At 42.5% G+C, this 22984-nt stretch overlaps 1 protein-coding gene across 1 annotated transcript in view; it reads left to right on the top strand.

Moving 5' to 3' along the window:
• Nucleotides 1-22984, top strand: part of PGM5 (phosphoglucomutase 5) — an 87020-nt gene that overhangs the window by 29952 nt on the left and 34084 nt on the right. The window contains exon 7 of the mRNA XM_083816017.1: nt 22778-22893. Coding sequence (XP_083672143.1) covers nt 22778-22893 — 116 coding nt within the window. The remainder of the gene's footprint in view (nt 1-22777; nt 22894-22984) is intronic.

A 22984-nucleotide genomic window follows, 5' to 3' on the forward strand; every position in this document is an offset into this window, starting at 1 on the left:
TATCCAGTATCCAAATCCAGTGTTCCAAATATAAAGAAGACAGAGCTGGGTTCTTTCCAGTGGTGCCCAGTGACAGGGCAAGAGGCAGTGGGTACAGACTGAAACGCAGAAGGTTGCATCTGAAAGGAAATGTTTTTTTTTAAAAAAAAAAAACCAAACAAATGAGCACACAACTTTATAGGGTAACTGAGCACTGGTACAGGTTGCTGAGAGTGGTTGTGGAGTCTCCCTCCTTGTAGATATTTAAAAGCCACCTGGACATGATCCTGGGCAACCTGCTCTGGGTGACCCTGCTTGAGCAGAGGGATTAGACCGGATGATCTCCAGAGGTCCTTGCCAATCTCAACCATTCTGGAATAACAATCTATTTCTGTGGCATATTGTAGTTTCTTCTTCATTTTAATTTTTCTTTTTCTCTGTTGCTGTGAACACTATCATAAAGTTCTAAAACTGCTTTCTTCCTTTCCCTTCTCAGCCAAACATCACTACCACACAGAATATTTAGTAACTCTCAATCTCTAAAATCCACAGAGGAGTTTGCGTAAGAGAAAAAGCAGAAGAATTTTAAGGAAGAAAGTCCAAATCTAGATGGCATCATTAGTGAGCAACTAGAATAAATCATGTCTGACCAAGCTAATTGCCTAGGTCATACAATAATTGAATCTGTTGATAAGGGTAGGGCAGCAGACATAACAAGATTTTCGACAATGTGTTTTGCAATACTCTTTTATTCAACTCAGGACTTTATGATCTGGATGGGTGGACAACTATACAGGTAAAAGTCAGCATACATGGTTTGGTAGTCAGGCTTATGAGCCAGTTGTTAATGAGCTCGTAAGAAAAATAAAAATAGAGGGATAGTGCAGGAGTCCACCTGTGACCTGTCCTGTATAAATCTTTATCAGTGATCGGGGAAGGGGATGGAGGGCACTATAACCAAGTTTGCAGATGATACCAGATTGGAAGGTGGCCTGTTGGTATGCTGGAAGGTATCAGAGAGACCTGGACAGCTGGGAAGAACAGACAGACAGGGACCTGATGAAATTCTGCAAGGACAGATGGTGAATCCTGTCCCTAAAATGGCAGAGCCCTGCAGTGACGCAGGCTGCAGGCAGAGGAGCTGGAGAGCAGCTCTATAGAAACCTGCTCTTAGGTCCTGGTGTGCAGTGAGCTGGATGAGGGCCATCTGTGTGTCCCAGAATCAGCAGCAGTCTTGGCTGTATGAATGAGAGCATGGCCCAGAGCCTGTGGGAATTGATTATTCTCAGCACTTTTGAAAACACTTCCACATACTGTGTTTGGACCGGGGATTCTCAACACAGGAAAGATCTCAAGTTGGAATGAGTTCAATGAAGGGTCGCCAAGACAGCTGGGGGCTGGAGCACAGGCCCTAAAAGAAGTCTTGGGAGCTGTGGGTTTGTTCAGCCTGTAGAAGGGATGTCTTTGTCAAGACATAATTGCAGCCACCTGTAGTATCCACCTATATAAATGTCAGGATGGAGCCAGGCACATCACAGCTATGTATGATGAGAGGACAAGAGACAACACATAGTTTGGAACAAGGGGGTTGTTCCAAACCCATCTGGATTAAGTAATGAGCAACCTTATCTTACCTCATAGTTGACCCTGCCTTGGTCAGGAGGTTGGACTAGGGATCTCCCATGGTACCTTACAATCTGAACTTTTTTTTTATTGTGCTGTGGCCCTCTGAAGAGACCATTGCTGGAACATCCTGGTGCTGCAAGATTGTTAAGGTTGCCAGCATTCTTGCAGTCCTGTAGTTACCATGATTATCAGCAAAGTGATGTATAGAAAACCTCTATCTTAGTTTCAGTTCTTTCATTTTTTGTTCTCTTTTAAATGCAAGAGATTAACCAGCTGGAGAAACTACACTTTTTTTTTTTTTCTGATCATTTTCTAAGCTATCCTGCTGACTCTGAGTGAGAGGATGTGTGCAGTATTACAGTACTTGGGAGGTGAGGAAGAAAATGCAGTGGAACCAGCCAGTAACTTCTGACAAGTACCTAAGACTGTTGTTTCTCTGTTACTTGGACAATTCAGAGTACTGGAACTCCAGCTTGAATTGCTATCAAAACACATTTTGGTGCCACAGGTTGTAGTTATATTCATATCTGTTTTGTGTTGTTATTAATGAGCATAGACACAGTGCCTTTTGAACCAGCTGACCTCACTGTAATAGGCCTAAGCAGGCTAAATATCATTGGTCACATGTGTACTCCAAATTACTGGAGAGTCTTTTTCCTGTAGTTGGTTCATGGGATTCTTGATTTTTTTTTGTAAAAGGTCACAGGTCTTGCCAATTGTTAATGATGTGCTTACTGAGACTCACCTACGGGCATGAACGTACGGACAACAATCTCAGTAAGGATTTGCAGAATAATGTGAGACGTGTGCCCTCCACACCTCTCATGAGGAACCTGTAGGCTATGAAACTTTGTTCTCTTTCCCTGTACTATGCATATCTTAAGGGTCCTTTTGACATTTCATTTTTGCACTCTTTATGAAATTCTTGCCAAATCCTTAATCAGGCAAAGTCCAGTACTGACCTTAAAGACCACCCAGTTCCAACCCCCTGCCATGGGCAGGGACTAGGCCACTAGGCCAGGTTGCTCAAAGCCCCATCCAACCTGGTCTATAACACCTCCAGGGATGGGGCATCCACAGCTTCTCTGGGCAACCTGTGCCAGTGCCTCACCACCCTCTGAGTGAGGAATTTCCTCCTCACATCTAATCTAAATCTCCCATCTTTTGGTTTAAAGCATTCTCCTTTGTTCTCTCATTACCTGTCCGAGTAAAAAGTTGTTCTCCGTCTTTTTTATAAGCCCCCTTTAAATACTGAAAAGCTGCAATGAGATCACCTCGGAGCCTTCTCTTCAGGCTGAATATCCCCATCTCTCTCAGCCTTTCTTCACAGGAGAGGTGCTCCAGCCCTCAGATCAGTTTCTTAACCCTCCTCTGGACCCGCTCTAACAGCCCCACATCCTTCTTGTGCTGGGGGCCCCAGACCTGGATGCAGCACTCCGGGTGGGTCCTCACAAGGGCAGAGCAGAGGGGCACAATCCCCTCCCTCCACCTGCTGGTCACTCCCCTGTGGATGCAGCCCAGGATGCAGTTGGCCTTCTGGGCTGCAGGCAGACACTGCTGGCCCATGTCAAGCTTTTCATCCACCAGAACCTTCTCTGCAGGGCTGCTCTCAATGAGTTCTTCTCTTGGTCTGTCCTCATGTCTGGAATTGCCCTGACCCAAGTGCAGCACCTTGCTGTTAGACTTGTTGAACCTCATTCGATGCACATGGGCCCACTTCTCAAGCTTGTCCAGGCCTCTTTTGAAGGCATCCCTTCCTTCTGGTCTGTTTACAGCACCACTCAGCCATGTGTCATCTGCAAACTTGCTGAGGGCACACTCAGTCCCACTGTCTGCATCACTGTTGAAGATATTAAACAGCACTAGTCCCAAGACAGACCGCTGAGGGACACCAGTTATCACCAGCCTCTACCTGGCCAGTCATTGACCACCACTGTCTGGGTGTGACCTTCAAGCCAATCCTTCAATCCAGTTAATGGCCCACCCTTCAAATCTGTTCTTCTCCAATTTGGAGATCAGGATATCATGTGGGACTGTATCAAAGGCCTTGCAGAAGTCCAGGTAGATGACATTGGTCAGTCTTGCTTTGACAACTGATGCAGTCGCTCCGGCATAGAAGGCCACTAGCTTGGTAAGGCACTGTTTGCCCTTGATTAAGCCATGCTGGCTGTCCAGGATCACCTCCTTGTCCTGCATGTGCCTTGACATTGCTTGCAGGAGGATCTGTTCCATGCTCTTGCCAGGCACAGAGGTGAGGCTCACTGGCCTGGAGTTCCCTGGGACTTCCTTTCTACCCTTTTTAAAAATGGGAGTGATGTTTCCCCTTTTCCAGTCACAGGGGACTTCACTTGACTGCCAGGACTTTTCAAATATGCTGGAGAGAGGCTTGGCAACTCCATGAGCCAGCTCGCTGAGGACCCTGGGATACATGGCATCGGGTCCCCTAGACTTGTACCTGTTCACTTTCATTAGGTGGTCTCAAACCTGCTCTTTGCTTATAGTGGGAGGGACTTTGCTCCCCCCAGCCCTTGCCTAGAGGGTCAGGGACTCGAGAGACATGGGAAGTCTGACTGGCAGTGAAGACTGAGGCAAAGAACTTGCTGAGTACCTCAGCCTTCTCCATGTCTTAACTATATATGTACATATATAGATGTTAACCATATATGTGCATATGAATGCGGAAATAGTAATGAAAAGTGATTTTTTGTGTCTCAGCCAGGAAAGGCATGAATAACATTAAGGATTATTGCAATACATCTGGAGAACGTGGTCACATGCTTACCAGATGGTTGGACTTTTCAGTCATCGTTACTATGAACTCTCTGCAATCAAACCTCAGATTCTGTGCGGATCTACAGTACATGTGTGAGCAATTTCACCTCACAGGGACTCTGAGCAATGTGCCAACTGGTTTTATTATGTGAAAGACAAAATTCTGTTAGCTTATGTTGCTGCCAAAGCACATCTCTCTCTCATTATATACTCATACAAATGCTTATATTTACTAGTTGATTTTACCAGAGCAACTTTCATCTCTTGTTTTATCCTTGCTTTTAGCATAGCTGTATTTAGATACTGTATATATGAACAGCTGTTTCTAGTGATTCTATTAGAGTTGGTATGAAGGGGACAATGAAGTTTTCACATGGCAGGGAGTCACAGGCTCTCTGTCCTGAAGGTTATACTTCCTTTGGGAGCTGACTTTTAAACCTTTTATGAAAGAGGGTGCAAAGTTACACATTTTGGATTTGAATCTCAAACTGATGACTAAAGCAACATGAGAACAGCATCTGGTATGGAACGTTATGATGAGTACACCTGTTAGCATCCCACACAACGAAGAAAACAAATCCATAATGAAGAGTTACTCAGACTGCTTCATGTGAAAAGCTTTCCAATGCATTTGTAACCAAGAGAAACAGATAAAAACAGCATTAGTTACTGTAATACTGTTTGTTAGAAGTTTTCAAACTCAAAAGTTTGAGTTCATGGAAATATTGCACAGTTCAGTGTCCAAGTGATGACATTTTCATGTAGAATCACAGAATCACAGAATCATTACGGTTGGAAGAAACATCCAAGATCATCTGGTCCAACCACCATCCTACCACCACTGTCACCCACTAAACCATGTCCCCAAGCACCACATCCAACCTTTCCTTGAACACCACCAGGGACGGTGACTCCACCACCTCCCTGGGCAACCCATTCCAATGCCTGACTGCTCTTTCTGAGAAGAAATGTCTCCTCATTTCCAGCCTAAACCTTCCCTGGTGCAACTTGAGGCCATTCCCTCTAGTCCTGTCACTAGTTACCTGTGAGAAGAGGCCGACCCCCAGCTCCCCGCAGCTTCCTTTCAGGTAGTTGTAGAGAACAATAAGGTCTCCCCTGAGCCTCCTCTTCTCCAGACTAAACAACCCCAGTGCTTTCAGCCACTCCTCACAGGACTTGTGCTCCAGGCCCTTCACCAGCTTCGTAGCCCTTCTCTGGACACGCTCCAGGGCCTCGATGTCCGTCTTGTAGTGAGGGGCCCAAAGCTGAACACAGCACTCGAGGGGCGGCCTTACCAGAGCTGAGTACAGGGGGACGATCACCCCCCTGGTCCTGCTGGTTACACTATTCCTAATACAAGCCAGGATGCTGCTGGCCTTCTTGGCCACCTGGGCACACTGCCTGCTCATGTTCAGGCGAGCATCAATCAGCACCCTCAGATCCTTTTCCTCTGCACAGCTTTCCAGACACTCTGCCCCAAGCCTGTAGAGCTGCATGGGGTTGTTGTGACCAAAGTGCAGGAGCCGGCACTTAGCCATGTTGAACCTCATCCCACTGGCGTCTGTCCATTATACATATATATGCATCTATAAGGAGGAATAGTTTCCTATATATTTAGCTGACCACAGTAATACATAAATAATTTTTACCCTAGCTGATTTGTCCATGAGACCAGTAAGAGTTTTTTTGTTTTCATTATTACATCGCTTGTATTACTCATTTGATGTTCTGAGAAGTATGGTCTTTGTTGTTGAGGAACCTGCACTAATACCTAGGTTTTTATTAAGGTTTCGGTGTACCAGTAGTGTTTGTTGCCACTAAAACAACATCATGAAGTTGCCAAGATGTTACAGTGTGAACTAAATCACAGTCTGTAGATTTCCTTTAAGGATTGCTTCATTCTCTTTCTTTTGCTTGGTACTGTGGATCTCGGATGTGGCATGCATACAACTACAGTACCATGTGAGCCTGTTCTGCATCTGTGTGCTCTAGAAGGCATTTATGTCAAATCGGCATTTATTTCCCTCTCCAACTAGCAAAGTTCATCAGTACCTTCCTGCTACTCTACTATATCCTTTTACTCAAATGCCATAAACATAATTAATCTTTATAGCTAATATAGGTTAGGTATAGGTACATCTGTAATCATTGTAATTCACATTCTTTATGGGATTTTCAGGAATTGTTGTTTGCTCCATGTTTCAATTTTCTTCACATTTTTCACATTTTCTTTTTACTATGTACTTCTACTGTGTATTTTTTGTCTAGGAAGAATAAGAGAGCAACCCCACACTTTGGCTGTTTTCTGCCACAAATGCCACTACAAATACTGTGACCCTAGATAGCAAATTTAGCCTCTCCTCTCCTGCCTTAAGACTGACAGAATGCTGTCTATGGATACACTCCAAGGTGCAAGGTGGCATACTAAAGGTACCACTCCATACCTTTTTTCCCCAGTAACTCGTAATGTTTTTTAGAGATGTAGACTCACAGCATGCTATATGACTCCTGTAGTATGCCAGAGAGCCTCCTTGCTTGAAGTCAATGTCCAGACATCACAGGTGGTTTGTCTGGCCTGCAGAATCTTTCTGTGATTCTGGAGAGTGACCAAGTACATATGTAGCAAGTGTCTCTGGACATTTACTGCTGGATTGTGTTAGGAAATGAGCTTGGTCATAGATCTATTTGTAAATTGGAGAATTAATGTTCTTTTGCAGCTGTTGCAAACTGACTGATCACTTATTGCTGGGGTAGTCTGCTGAATTGTTTTACCTCTGCAGTAATTCTGTGTCACATTTTTTCAGTCTTTTTTTCCTATGTGAAGATTGACTTCGTAGGAAAGACTGGGCATGATGCAATCTTAAGGATTGCTCCTCTGTGGGCCAGACAGCATCGACTGTCCACACCAACTCTTGGTTCTTAAGTCTTCTGGAACGGAGAGCTAATTCTATACCCCTCCTTTCTATTTGAATCTTGTTTAGATAGTTCTACAGAAGCACAAGAAATTTTGGTCTAAAACCATATGAGTCTATGAGTTCACAGCAAGCGTGCTGTGATCTGATGCAACAGTAAGATTACTTCTTGTTCAAATGAGTCAGGTACATCAAAAGATCTCAATTTCTTTTTGTCAAACTTCTGTACAAACGTAATTTGTTTTGTTCTTTCTCCCATAATTTAGCAATGCTTAAGGCCTGATTCATGCTTGCCTTTGCCAACTCTAGGATCTTACTGAGTTTGTTACCATTCTGAGCTGCGTGCTCATCCTACAGTTTACATCTGACTTCTCTGCTTTGCAAAAATTGGCTTTGCAGTGGGTATCACTCAGACAGTATAATTGGAGAGACTAAACTGAGGTTTCTATAACTCACTGGCTTGAAGTGTTGGTAGAATGTCGTGCTGAGTTTACCATAATAATGTTTAACTGTAGCTTAGACTAACCCATCAGAACCTTCCTTTTCTATTCTTATAGCCACCACCAAATGCAGGAAGAATCAAGCTCCACATGTTGTATGTTTTCAGAGTAATACTTTGTTATTTGTACCAGATGAGTCCATTCTTTGTGGTACTGAAGAACGTTGTGGAAAGCCCTGCAGTATCTTCTTAGAAATTCTTCAGAAGGATCATTCAGCACATTACGGTTTGTTAATCATGAATGGCTGAGAGTCCCTGTAACACTTCAGTATGCCTCAGAGTATTTCCATACCTGAGATAAAATAGGCAAGGGGTCTACTTAATTCCTCCTGTGCCCATTGCTCGTGCTCCAGTTTAATGAGCCCCTTATTTACACACCCTTTATTTAACCTGCTATCTCTAGGATCTTTTAAACATCACCCTTTAACTTGGGAAACTGCTCCAAGTTATAATAAGTGAGGCAAATCCGTGTGGGCAGAGACTGAGAGGACAAAAATAACTTCTTAACATTCATTAAGTGTTCATTTTAGAATGTTTTCTTTCCCCATGTGGATGTGATGAGATGCCCTTCCTCCCTCAAACTTTGGAGTCTGTTTATGTCTGATTGGTACTTCTGGTTAAAGAAAATGAGGGACCTGCAGGGTCTAGGCAGGAGGAACACATGCAATATCTAGTCTCAGCACAGACAAGTATCTCAACTCTTTTTATTAACACTAAAGAATTGCTGGGGTTCCTTATAGGGTGTGTGTTCACAGCATCCTGTTTTTCTATACAGATGTACACAATGAGGAGAAATCAGGAGCAAGAGGATGAACACAACCATTTTTGTGCATTAGAAGTACTTCTTCCCTCCCCTTAAAATAATAAACCTTTGAACTTATCTTTATTTACACAGACCTATCCACCTTGGCATCAGTTTTTTTTTCTCTTCATAAGGAACAGTATTTCTGTCTGCAAGGTGCTGGATTTGTTAGATTTCTTGGAAGCAGGCTTTACAGTGCAAGTAACTACTCTTGATTTTTTAATGGGTGCTTAATACTCAATAAAGGAAAATAGTTGACTTTTGCCTTTTGGCACCAGTTCAGCAAAATACTTAAGCATACACTTAACTTTCAGGCTTGTGAGAAACCCCAGAGATTTGAATGGAAATATGAAAGACCTTTTTAATAGTTTATTAAAAAAAAAAGAATGGAGAATAAAAAAAAATCACAAAGCACTCGTTTTTCCATGACTTCAATGTTTTTATCTTTTCCCCCATTTTATTATGTGCTATCCTTGTTACTTTTTGGCTCTGAGCCTTTCTATAAAACACTTGTTGTTCTGTATAGTAGAAATTGCAGTTGTACTGTGACCGGGTCAGCATTCTCTTAGTATAAGCCTCCCAGATTGCTCCTCTTCATAAATCTCAGCATGGGTGGCACATTCAAGCAGGGCTGAGAAGACATAAGAAGACATGGAAATGGTGTGGAACACAACTCAGAAAGCTGGGTTGCTTGTCCACAAACAGTACTCTAGTTTGAAAGCATATAAAATCTGAGAAGTTTCTGGAGAGTGCTCCACCTCAGGGAAGATTCAGTGCCTGTATCATGCCTACATCACTCAGCGCAGTGTTTTTTCTGGAAGCCTAAGTAAGCCCATATGTCTACATGTTATAATACAGAGCAGTGCAGAGACACTAGCTGGAGTCCCACTGCATGTGTGTTTGTGCTAGCAAGGCACCAGGAGATCAACCAGCAGAAGAACAGTGCCCCACTGATGAGACCAGACTGCTTCCTGCTTAACAGATAAGCTTCTTCACAGTGAGGTTAGTAATCCCTGAACCATGCTGTGTTGCACAGTATGACATGCTTTACTATCACTTGCACCTTCAGAGCAGGACAGCTTTGTGGAGCTGAACCTGAGAAGTGCTGTAGACTTATTTCTTGTCTTTTTTCTTGTTTCTTGTGCAGTCATGACTATGTTTTCTGTCATACACAGTAGAAAAGAACACTAGTATAAATTCTAAGAATAAACTCTTTCTATTAGCAAACTCAGTGCAGATATAGACATTAGGGCTGACAGTCAATCTGGATTTAAACACAGTGGATTCATTCTGACTTGTAACATTCAATGGGAGAGAAATGAAAGAGATGTTGGCCATGTGAGGAACCCAACACAGGTAAAATTCTTAGCAGTTTGGAAACAGGATTTTCCATTTATCTAATTCCTAACAAAAAGTATCTGAGAATCATTTATAGCAGCTAGATGTGAATTCACATAAGGTCTGGTTCCTCTACCTGTAATAACAGCAAAAATACTTCTTTTGTAGTGAACCATTTCTCATTATAATTAAATTAATTTTTCTTTTAAACAATTGGATGATTTTTTTTTCTCTTGACCTTTGAACATGCTTATTATTGGAGTATTCTAATTTTAAATGCAGTTTCAAGAAAGTGCTTCTTAGTTACTCTGCTTGTAGCAAACACCACCAAGTCAGTATTTATCTGGTTCTATTTTATTATTATCATGCAAAAGTCTAACATCTAACAGTTGTGTCTGTTTATGATTCTTTTCTGAACATGCTAAAATTTGTCAAAGTGCTGAGAATTTTTTTTAAAAGGCTGAGGGAGGAGATTTGGGGGGGGGTTTCTGGAGACTGCAAAGAATTGTGTGTTTTGTACTCTGAGCTACACTGCTTTGTTGCTGACAGTACCGTCCATACCATGATAACCTGGATGAGCAGAAACAGGTGTTGCAGGTTCATTGGCCAGTTTCCTGTCTGAAGGAGGGGTTTCTAATAAAGTCCAGTTTTACATGGTAGGACTTCTTTAATGCTGTATTTCCATGAAAAGAAGGAAACTTAGGTAGGTAACATATGCACAAACTTCAGTTAAATTGAATTAAATACGTAGCTCTTCAGAGAACTTTTGTCTCCCATAGAATCTCATTGCTAGGATGCTTTGATATCATTCAAACTTTACAGGGGAACTTATTAACCAAAGCTGTACTTAAAGGCCATAAAACCTAAGCCTATTAGGTCTCTCTCAGTGCAACTTCTTAAAAGTGGTTTAACTTCTCAGAAGGAGATACTTTAATGCCTCATAATCCCCTTAGCCACAAATTGGGGATGGTAACAATCTCACTGTGATAATATGCATGTAACTACTGTTAATGGTAGTTTTAACATTGACAGTAATTTCATATCTCAATAGCTACAACAATAAAGAAGTTGCAGTGCATGCAAATGTGGGGTGAAAAATTTCATCTTTGAATGCTCTCTATTTTGTTCATTAAAGGTGCATTTACTGTGCCTAGTCACCAGTTAATTCTACATCAATGACATTTCATTCTAGAGCAAATTAGGGAGACTGGTCTGAAGTACAGTATCCATAAAAAAGTACCCTTACACAGTGGATAGGATTATCACGTCAGTTCTGAAGGCAAAAGCAGACTCCACAAGGAGCTGTGCTGGCTGTTTTTACTTTGACCACTTACTCCCTGAAAAGCAAGGAAGAGGCAGAGGCTTTCTGCAGCCTTTTGGCAGAGTTTGCAAGTAGAGCTGTGCTGCATCTCTGCATCTGCTGTCCTGCTTAGAAATGTGTTTCAGTTCGGCAGTGCTCCCCAGCTGGCTATGAAGCTGACACATCAATTTACTTCTACCACCTGTGATTGAATCCCAAAGTTGCCTTTCGGTCTTGGGACACAAATTAGTTTAACACTGTTTTGTAAAGTGTCTCGTGTACTTCAGAAAGTGCTATCTTTTTTTTTTTTTTTTTTCCCCACAAGGGGTTTGTAAAATTTGGCTGAGGTGTTACAGAATGTGTGCAAGAAAACAGGGTGGTGTAAAACATTGAACTGTGTGTTCACACGATGGCCTACAGGTGGCAACAAGGAATGTAAATTACGCCAAGGCCCCACTGTGTGCGTATTTTGGAGCCAGACTTCCCTTCTCAAGTCTCCTCAAGTCTGCTCGTACTGGAGTCATGGAATCATAGAATCACAGAACAGTTTGGGTTGGAAGGGACCTTAAAGATCAGCCAGTGATGGTTGCTCACCAAACCCCCTGCCATGGGCAGGGACACCTCCCACCAGACCAAGTTGCCCAAAGCCCCACCCAGCCTGGCCTTGAACAATTCCAGGAATGGGGAATCCGCAGCTTCTCTGGGTAACCTGTGCCAGTGCCTCACCACCCTCTGAACAAAGAATTTCTTCCTAATATCTATCCTAAATCTACCTTTTTTTAGATTAAAGCCGTTACTCCTTGTCCTGTCACTATGCTCCCTGACAAAGAGTCCTTCTCCTGTCAAAAAAAAAATAATAATAATTAAAAGAAAAATCCAATGAACTTCAAAGGCCCAAGGGAGATACTAAATTTTTAATTCATTTGTTTTAGGAATTTAGTGCTTATCGTCCACACAATACTTCATGTCCATGCGATATAGTGGTGATTGTGCTGAAAATGAAAGTGTTCCGTGTAGCTCAAATAAGTTTCTGGTATGTATGGTTGCTGTGTGTTACAAGGCATGTCTCCCACAGTATTCTCCTGGAGAAGCTAGCAGCCCATGGCTTTCACAGGTACACTCTTTCCTGGGTTAAACACTGGCTGGATGGCCAGGCCCAGAGCATGGTGATGAATGTAGTTAAATCCAGCTGGCGACCGGTCACCAGTGATCTTCCCCAGGGGCCGATGCTGGGGCCCATCCTGTTTAATATCTTTATTGATGACTTGGATGAGGGAATTGAGTGCACCTCCAGTAAGTTTGCAGACGACACCAAGTTGGGGGGAAGTGTCGATCTGCCAGAGGATAGGAAGGCCCTGCAGAGGGACTTGGACAGGATGGGTCAATAGGCAGAGGCCAAGGGGATGAGGTTCAACATGGCTAAGTGCTGGCTTCTGCACTTTGGTCAGAACAACCCCATGCAATGCTACAGGCTTGGGACAGAGTGGCTGGAAAACTGTGCAGAGGAAAAGGATCTGGGGGTGCTGATTGATGCTCGCCTGAACATGAGCCGGCAGTGTGCCCAGGTGGCCAAGAAGGCCAGCAGCATCCTGGCTTGTATCAGGAATAGTGTAACCAGCAGGACCAGGGAGGTGATTGTCCCCCTGTACTCAGCTCTGGTGAAGCCACACCTCGAGTGCTGTGTTCAGCTTTGGGCCCCTCACTACAAGAAGGACATCGAGGCCCTGGAGCATGTCCAGAGAAGGGCTACGAAGCTGGTGAAGGGCCTGGAACACAAGTCCTATGGGGAGCGTCTGAGGGCACTGGGGTTGTTTAGTCTGGAGAAGAGGAGGCTCAGGGGAGACCTTATTGTTCTCTACAGCTACCTGAAAGGAAGGTGTGGGGAGCTGGGGGTTGGCCTCTTCTCACAGGTAACTAGTGATAGGACTAGAGAGAATGGCTTCAAGTTGTGCCAGGGGAGGTTTAGGTTTAAAAATTAGGAGACATTTCCCTCTGAAAAAGTAGTCAGGCATTGAAGCAGGTTGCCCAGGGAGGTGATGGCATCACCATCCCTGGGGGTGCTTAAGGAAAGGTTGGACGTGGTGCTTAGGGACATGGTTTAGTGGGTGACATTGGTGGTAGGATGATGGTTGGACCAGATGATCTTGTAGGTCTCTTCCAACCTTAATGATTCTATGATACGATGATTCTATGAAAGGTAGGTAGTGTTTATATGACTTTCCGTTTCTGCTGGGATAATCTTTAGTTTGTGTTGTTGAAAGCATTTAGACACAGGGAAAGGCCAATGTGAGTCTAAGAAGCAGAAGAGATTATTGGAACAGTGAGTTGGCACCACGCTTAATGCTGCATGAGTGCCAAGAGGTTCCATTGATGGAAAGGGAATTCAAACTGTCTTGAATATAATTTAGCAGTAATAGGATTTCTGCATTTATTAGCAATTTGTAACCATACCCAGAACTGTAGCCAGGTGAAAAAATTCACCTGAAGTTACCAATTTTCAAGACAGAAACTACCTTGAACACCAGATACTGATTTAGTGCACTTTCAGTCTACCCACAGAAGTATCTTAGAGTTAAAACTTTGAAGGGGGTGGGGAGGTGGCAAAACAAAAAAAAAGCCAAACAGTTTTAGATCCTTCGTAGCTAAAGTGTCTTCGGGTGCTTTTTGTTTATCAGTTTCTGTTACTGTAATCTTTCTTTGTGAGATGCAGCATACTTAAAAGCAGAAAGAAAATTAACTTGCTGTCTTGTAAGTACTTTTTTTTTTCTTTCTTTCTTTCTTTCTTTCTTTCTTTTTTTTTTTTTCCCTGCCTTGTGGTCCTGACAGCCTCTCTGCCAACCATAGCGGTTTACGTCTTATCTTAGTGACATGTCCTGGTTATCTGAGTTGTGTGCGAGCACTTAGCATTCCACTGCTTTTTGCTTAATAAATTAGAGACTGGGAGGGAGTAACACTGTAATACTTGACCGTATAAGGGAGGTGACTTGTTTTAGTTCTGCTCCTTGCACAATATGCAGTCGAAGCCTTTTAAGGGAAGGCGGTGCAGACAGAGTGAAAACATCCAGAAGCAGAACATCTATTTCACATTATACTTGGTGCCAGTGCTAGTGCTGTCATTGCTACTGCTGTGAATTTCTCACAGGCTGTTAAGAGTTTCAGAGCTGAAAAGAAAAAGGGGGAAGTTGCAGAAGATATCACAGAAGAAAGTTAAAACTGTTTAGTTCATGGCTCCTGCACCTTGAGAAATAATAATGAAGAGGAAACTGACCAGAGGTGAGCAGAATTAGACTTCCAGAGTTGAGAAACAAAGTAGCAAGGAGTTCTGCAGCATCAATGAGAAGAGAACACCGGAGTGGAAACATCATGCAGTGAGAATGGGAGAGGGACTCTGTGGCTGAAAAGACAATGAATATTTTCAAGGAAGTTTAAAAAAAATTCCTTAACAAAGGGATTTAGAAAGTTGGAGAGGGAGTGAGCTAACTAATGCAAACACTGGATGGAGAAGAAAGTGTGGCAGCATGTTAGGAGTTCAATCCTGGATGTTATCTCAGTACTCCAAAAGAATGAAATTTTAGGTCTGGTTGAAGGAAACTTAAGTAAGCCTGTGAAGACAAAAGCTGTACGATGTGGCTAGAGAACAGTAAAAGCAGGATCTCTAATAAAGGATCAGAAAAATTGATGTAGGCAAACATAAGTCAGTTATTATGATCTCAGAAGTGTCCAGGGAGTTACAAACATTTTGAAGCATCTGAGTAAATAAAATATCAAATAAAACGCAGCATTTGTGCAGCAAGGTTTGACTGTGCCAGAAGACTATATTGCAGCTAGAGAGATGATTTTCTTGATAAATCATATGCAGATTCTTACTTGAGATATTTTCTGTCCTTTGTGTGAAGAAAGACTACGGAAGTGGGAAGAAAAACTGGCTTTCTCAGCTTCAGTTAAACCATAGTCTTTACGTTAAAATAAAATACGCTTTAGGCCTTAAAAAAATGAGGTTTTTAATCAGCTGGAGATCAGGTAACACAGAGTATATTTCAGTGGCTAAAGTAGAGGTTTAGAAGACCCAGTGTGAACCCTTTTTCTTTTTTAGCCATTAACTCTGAAAGAAGATCTTACAGGTATCTTTTGAGAAATGCCACTACCACATGCTTTCCTGCAACGACCCATATGTCTGCCTCTCAAATTCTTTCAATTCCTATTGACTTTGTTTGGGCTTTGAGGGTGCTTACCCTCCTGCAGAATGGGGCTCTTTGCTGCCCAAGTTACAGCACCTTGTCTACCTCAGCACTGGCTCCACAGAGTGGAATAGGCTTGAAGAAAATATGTCCATGAAATGCAAGTCTGTATTTTCACGTCTGCTCACCCAAGTGTCTGTGAGCATGCTTCAGATGTGCAGCTGACACCTGTAGGTGGTGGAAGATGAGAGGAAGACATGTAATAGTTACTTCTTTATTAATTATCTTATTGAAATCTTCTTTTTTTTTTTCCTCCAGGTTAAGACTACAGAATGAATGCAACACCGCAGTTTACCCTAGCCAGCATTAAATCTACAATGCAAAACTCTAGCCAGTTATTTAGACCAGTTCATGAGGCCTGTCAAAGAAAGCCCTTCCCTCAGTGTTGTGACCTTTATCTTTGCAGTGAACAGGCATTATGACTCTGGCAGGATAATTTTGTTTGATTTACTGATCTATTCTCAGAAGTTATAAAAGTTTCACTGCGCACAAGAAAGTCAGCTTGCCCCAGGCCATTTGTTGTATCTGAATGATGTGTATTCATCAGGTCTTTCTGTGGCATTGTAGAGAATAGGTTGGAGTAAACCCTCCTCTAACTTTTGTGAATGTATGGATAATTCTGCTTAAACCAGTGGTGTTTAGTTAGTGCAGAACCACAGTGACTGAGAGATACCCTCAAGGATCACTTTGCCTTGTTTGGCCATTTGTGAAAAGTAGTTCGTTGTTTTCACTGGATGGAAAACTGAAAGAACAGTCTCGCAAGGTTATTCCTTTAACTCTTTGAAATAAAAGAATGTGTTTTTTTTTTCTTTTTTTTTTTCTTTTTTCTTCACAATGGAGAGTTACCTTTTTACACAGTTTAAGCAGGATAACATTGTTACTGCTGTGCCAAGGAAAATGATTTGGACCATGGAGAGTCCTGTATCCTCTGTTTTCATAGTTAGATGATCTGCATATGGTTAATGAAGTACAAGGAAGATCTGGGATATTCAGATGTTCAACTGTAAGATAATTTATCCACTTGCCTGGTGCAGAACAGGTAAATTTTCCACATTTGTTTCTCAAGGCTTTCAGAAGCAATTTCAGAATTAGCTATTAATTCTTTTTTCCTGACAGGAAATTTTCAAAAGTCCTGGTCTTCCTTATGAAGCTATGTTCATTATTACTTCCTATGTTCATTATTACCTTCTTTATGAATTAGCCAGCTCATTCTTTGGTGAGCTGTACTGTAGAGCTCAAGAATTGGCTTAACAGTTCTTGGTTGGAACTAAACTCCCCAGCAATTCTGCTTTTCAGTGGTGAAATAACTCAAGCTACTTCTCATAGTTGCATTGTGTGTGTTTTTATGTTTTAATAAAAAACGGACAGCAAGTATAGGTAGTGTGAGAATAGATCCTGAAAATAAAAATGAGAATTGAGTTGTGCAGTAGAAGGGTAAATGTTACTACATATCCTTACAGTAATTATGTTCTTATTTTTACTCACTTTATTATCTCCCCTTGTAAAAACATGTGCTTTTTTTTTTTTTAATTCACAAAGCATACATAGTTTTAAATAATATGTGTAACTGTAAAAAGTACAGTCTACTATTTCTTGATTTTTTTTTCTTTGTACTTCAGCATACTGGGAACCTAAGTACTTTTAGCTCTGATATGGGCAGAATAACTGAAGTGGCTGCCCTACAGTTCAGGTGGAAGTGTAAATGCCCTGTGTCCCAGTCTAGCAAGAGCTTCTTAGTGCTACACACAGACACAAGAAACTTTACTGTGTAATCTCATTGATGTAGTGAGCACTTACGCTGAGAGAAAGCAAGAAAGAATACTGTTTGAAGTCAGTCCCATTAAATGTCTGAGGTGAGAAGAACCAGAATGCCCGGGGTTTTCTGTATTCCTTCCACATAGTTCATACTCACAGAACATATAAACACAGGTATATCAACTGTGTGGTTAGACATAAATAGAATGCCTTTGCTTCAAACAGACTAGGAAAAGAAACCTATTCATATGGCATGTTTTCTTCCAGTTTTTCTTTTGAATTGCTCTGGAGGTACTTTCCAACCATTGAGTCAGAACTCTTGACAGTTGACACTTACACACAGAGAACTCAGAGGGTTAGGTACTGTCCTTACAGAAGCACTGCTGCATCAGTATCTCGGTGATGATTCATCATTCAAATGTATATAATAACATACAAAATTTCCTCAGAAGAGTGGGACAGTGTGTTCGTGACTTCTACAAGTTATAATCTCTTTGCAACAGCAGTTCCAAAACTCATTTTCTGAGAGAAAGAGTATCCTGTCTGACCATGAGATCTTATGTAGACAGCAAAAACTTTATGGTAACCACCTGTCTAACTCCCCAAAATTTAGGGATTCAAGAACTCAGACTCCAGTTTAAACATGCAGAAAGAAGAAGAAAAACTTTAAAAGCTGCATACACATAGACTTGTTTGAACTATCCTGTAAAAGTACATTGCTAAAAACATCATAGATTGATTGTTGTTTTGGATCTGTGATCGAGTACAATTACCATGACCAATTGTTCGTGCAGAATTACATGTTCCAGGAATCCTCATCATAAGCTTTTCTTTGCCTAGTGGAATAAATGTCTTCTTAGTGTTTTTTAAACTTTTCATGAAGTCTTATGCTGCGTGAGAGAGTGCTGGAATCTTCATTAGTACATAGAAACTAACTACCAAATTTTGGACCACGAGAAATGCAATGCTTATGTTTCAGATGGCACTTCTTTTTATGTATCTGCCTTTGCAGTGACTGAAAGCTCTGATTTTGTCATGTCTACAAGAAAGCAGTTTGGCTGAAAAAAAATGTTTGAGTAACTGAAGATACTTTTTTTTTTTGACACTGGTGTTATGCCTGTCTTGCTTCTTGTTTCAAAAGATGCAGATGTACTGAAAATCCCCCTTCCTCCACCACCGCTCAATCTCTATTTTCCATGGCTTTGAAGATTTAGTAATTTCCCAGTTACAAAATATTTGTTTCCATCTTCTGAGAGTTATTGTCCTGTAGCTTGTGTTATTATTTGTTTGATCTGACACAACACATTATTGCTCTTAATCTGCAGTTTTGAGTATTTTGTTCATCTTCCTGTGGGAATCCATATTTTCCAGGGTGGTCATCGGCTGTAAATGTCTCCAAGTTGCACAAAGGCACATGCTGTATTTATTGGGACTTCCACTTTATTTCAGCAAAATGACAATAAAAAAGATGGTGCTTATTTTTTAGTGTGCTTTTAATAGCTCTCATCTTCAGTGTTTAGTGATGTCACAAATTTAGTATGGGAAATTTAAGCATTTTGTGTAGAATTTATAAATGCAGAAGACTTTATTGAATTGATCTGTCCATCCTTTGCTCACCGATATTTATGCTCTGCTGCCAATAATTGTGACTGGTAGATACTGATTCTTTAAAGTTGTCATATTTAAAGTGTACATTCTCCTCAGATTACTGACCATAGGCATAGATTTATGGGCAAGGCAGGGATAATCTTGGGCTGGGGACAGTAAGAGTAGCCTTATATTTTTCCAATTTGCACCCTCTAGTCATTGTAACACCCCTACACTGAGGATGGGGCTCTTTGCAGTGCTGCTTTGATGAGATGCCAGTCTTGTCAGATATTATAATAATTGCATGTTAATTCAGACAGACTGTTGGTTTATTAATACTATTGCTTTTCTGTAGCTTTGAGGCAAAGAAAGATTATTATGAAGGTTATTGTGGTTTGTGTTACTCAGCTGGGACTGAAGCCTTTTATTTTTACAGTGCTTTGAAAACAGTACTAGTCCTTGCTCAAAAAGTGACAGTCTAAATGGGGAAAACAGGCAGAGAGAGGAAAGTGAATCTCCTCTGGACACAAATTATAGCAGAAATCATTCTGGTTTAGAATATGGTGTATTGTTGAGTACCTTATTTACTAGATCTTTTGCTTGTTGCGTAATATAATGTAACTATCTTCCCTCCAGCACTGCTGAACAGTAGTAGCTAAAGTTGGCCTGAATTTGCTGCTTCTAACTATTTACTCTGTTAAAGTCTATTTACTCTGTTGAAGTCTGTGAGAATCAAGAACAAACAAAAAATAATTGCTAGAAACAGTCTTGTATTTCACTATAAACTTTATACATATGTATTTATATTTATATTACGTTTGTTTGTTTGAAAGACATAGTCTAAGTTAAACCCAATACCAACAAATCATTATCTGTATTTTCAGAGCTGGCCTAGTAAACAGAAAACTTTCAACAAGCATAACAGTCTCTGGGAGACTCTCATGCTCATAGCATGATAGCCTTCGCTATCCATGAGGAAATGGTTGGCGACCTGCTACGGAGCTTGGATGTGCGCAAGTCGATGGGGCCGGATGGGATCCACCCAAGGGTACTGAGAGAACTGGCGGAGGAGCTGGCCGAGCCGCTTTCCATCATTTATCGGCAGTCCTGGCTATCGGGGGAGGTCCCGGTTGACTGGCGGCTAGCCAATGTGACGCCCATCTATAAGAAGGGCCGGAGGGCAGACCCGGGGAACTATAGGCCTGTCAGTTTGACCTCAGTGCCGGGGAAGCTCATGGAGCAGATTATCTTGAGGGTCATCACGCGGCACTTGCAGGGCAAGCAGGCGATCAGGCCCAGTCAGCATGGGTTTATGAGAGGCAGGTCCTGCTTGACGAACCTGATCTCCTTCTATGACCAAGTGACGCGCTTGGTGGATGAGGGAAAGGCTGTGGACGTGGTCTACCTTGACCTCAGTAAGGCTTTTGACACCGTTCCCCACAACATTCTCCTCGAGAAACTGGCTGCTCGGGGCTTGGACTGGCGTACGCTTCGCTGGGTTAGAAACTGGCTGGATGGCCGGGCCCAGAGAGTTGTGGTGAATGGAGTCAAATCTGGTTGGAGGCCGGTCACTAGTGGAGTCCCCCAGGGCTCGGTACTGCGGCCGGTCCTCTTTAATATCTTTATTGATGATCTGGATGAGGGCATCCAGTGCACCCTCAGTAAGTTTGCAGACGACACCAAGCTAAGTGCGTGTGTCGATCTGCTCGAGGGCAGGAAGGCTCTGCAGGAGGATCTGGATAGGCTGGAGCGATGGGCTGAGGTCAACTGCATGAAGTTCAACAAGGCCAAGTGCCGGGTCCTGCACCTGGGCTGCAACAACCCCAAGCAGAGCTACAGGCTGGGAGATGAGTGGCTGGAAAGCTGCCTGGCCGAGAAGGACCTGGGAGTATTGGTGGATAGTCGGCTGAATATGAGCCAGCAGTGTGCCCAGGTGGCCAAGAAGGCCAACGGCATCCTGGCCTGTATAAGAAGCAGTGTGGCCAGCAGGTCGAGGGAAGTGATTGTGCCCCTGTACTCGGCTCTGGTGAGGCCGCACCTCGAGTACTGTGTTCAGTTTTGGGCCCCTCGCTACAGGAAGGACATGGACGTGCTCGAGCGAGTCCAGAGAAGGGCGACCAAGCTTGTGAGGGGTCTGGAGAACAAGTCTTACGAGGAGCGGCTGAGGGAGCTGGGCTTGTTCAGCCTGGAGAAGAGGAGGCTCAGGGGCGACCTCATCGCTCTCTACAGTTACCTGAAAGGAGGCTGTAGAGAGGTGGGGGTTGGTCTATTCTCCCACGTGCCTAGTGACAGGACGAGGGGGAATGGGCTAAAGTTGCGACAGGGGAGTTTTAGGTTGGATGTTAGGAAGTACTTCTTTACCGAAAGGGTTATTAAGCATTGGAACGGGCTGCCCAGGGAGGTGGTGGAGTCACCATCCCTGGAGGTCTTTAAAAGACGTTTAGATGTAGAGCTTAGGGATATGGTTTAGTGGAGTACTTAGTGTTAGGTCGGAGGTTGGACTCGATGATCTTGAGGTCTCTTCCAACCTAGAGAAATCTGTGAATCTGTGAATCTGTGAATCTGTGAATCTGTGAATCATCAAGATAGGTCCATCTGAGGCTGTTTGTCCACATATTAGAGGAATACAGAAAAGTGAAAGGGAAGAGATTTCCTTCTCTGTTAACAGTACCAGGATATTGGAACATTTCTGCAAACAGAGATATTCCTGGTATATTATTAGGCTACCTCAAGAGAATTAGTTTTGCTCTTCAAGCATGTTAGTCACTGTTTTCTGTTTGATTGTTTTCTACATTTTGGCAGGATTGTCCCGTTCCCAGCCTGCAATTATTGTCACACAGAGATTAAATCCTTTTATGTTTTTTATTTTCTGCAGAGCCAGCTAGAGCCCTTTTCAGCTCTGCACTGTATAACATCTATTATGCAGTAATATATCTAAGGGTCAGTAATACAGCTAGTGCTGTATAAACACAAGAGGTACACTTGCCTCTAACTCTACACAGACATGAAAGCTGAGTTTAAGATTAAACATTCTGATAATTCTTTTTACTCCAAGTACCTCTCTAGCTCTTTTCAAATAGGTATTAGCAACTCTTACTTGATCTCATTTATAAACACCGTTTTTAAGGTGTAACACATAGATACAAAAATGAACACCTATTCCTAGAATATATGAAAATACTACAGTGTGTAAACATACCTGGGTTCTGACTGATGTTGGTTTCTGAGACAAGGATCAGTTTTGAATGGTGCTGTTGGTCTGCCATGTTGTGTTTTACTTCATAGTCTAGCTGTCAGGAGACAGAGCGAAACCTACAATATTCCTCAACTGAAGAAGTTGCCAGCAGGTCAAGGAGGTGATCCCCCCCTCTGCTCTGCCCTCGTGAGGCCACACCTGGAATATTGTGTCCAGTTCTGGGCTCCCCTGTAAAAGAGGGACATGGAGCTACTGGAGTGAGTTCAGAGGAGGGCTACGAAGATGATTAGGGAACTGGAGCACCGGTCATATGAGGACAGGCTGAGAGAGCTGGGCCTGTTTAGCCTGGAAAAGAGAAGAACAAGGGGAGACCTCATCAATGTGTATAAATATCTGAGGGGAGGGTGCCAAGAGGATGGAGCCAGTTTGTTTTCAGTTGTGCCCAGCAACAGGACGAGAGGCAGTGGGCACAGACTGAAGCACAGGAGGTTCCGGCTGAATATGAGAGGGCACTTCTTTACTGTGAGGGTGACAGAGCACTGGGACAGGCTGCCCAGATAGGTTCTAGAGTCTCTTCTCTGGAGATATTCAAAACCTGCCTTGATGCTATCCTGCGCAGTGTGCTCTAGGTGATCCTGCTTGGCAGTGGGGTTGGACCAGATTGTCTTCAGAGGTCCCTTCCAACCTAAACCATTCTGTGATACTGTGATCTCAAGCCATATATATAAAAAACCACAGTCTTAATTGTTGGTGTTTTATTCTGTCTTCTATAGAGTGGCAAAAGTAATGAAGGTTCCTGTGTATGAAACACCAACAGGATGGAGATATTTTTCCAATCTCATGGATTCTGGACGTTGTTCACTCTGTGGGGAGGAAAGCTTTGGCACTGGTAAGTAATACATAATCAAAGATTTCCACAGACTTTTAATGACAATATTTTTTCAAAGTTAAACAAGTCAAAGCCAAAAAAACCATCAAAT

The sequence above is a fragment of the Anser anser genome (assembly GCF_964211835.1).
Source record: "Anser anser genome assembly, chromosome: Z".
In the NCBI taxonomy this organism is placed as follows: Eukaryota; Metazoa; Chordata; class Aves; order Anseriformes; family Anatidae; genus Anser; species Anser anser.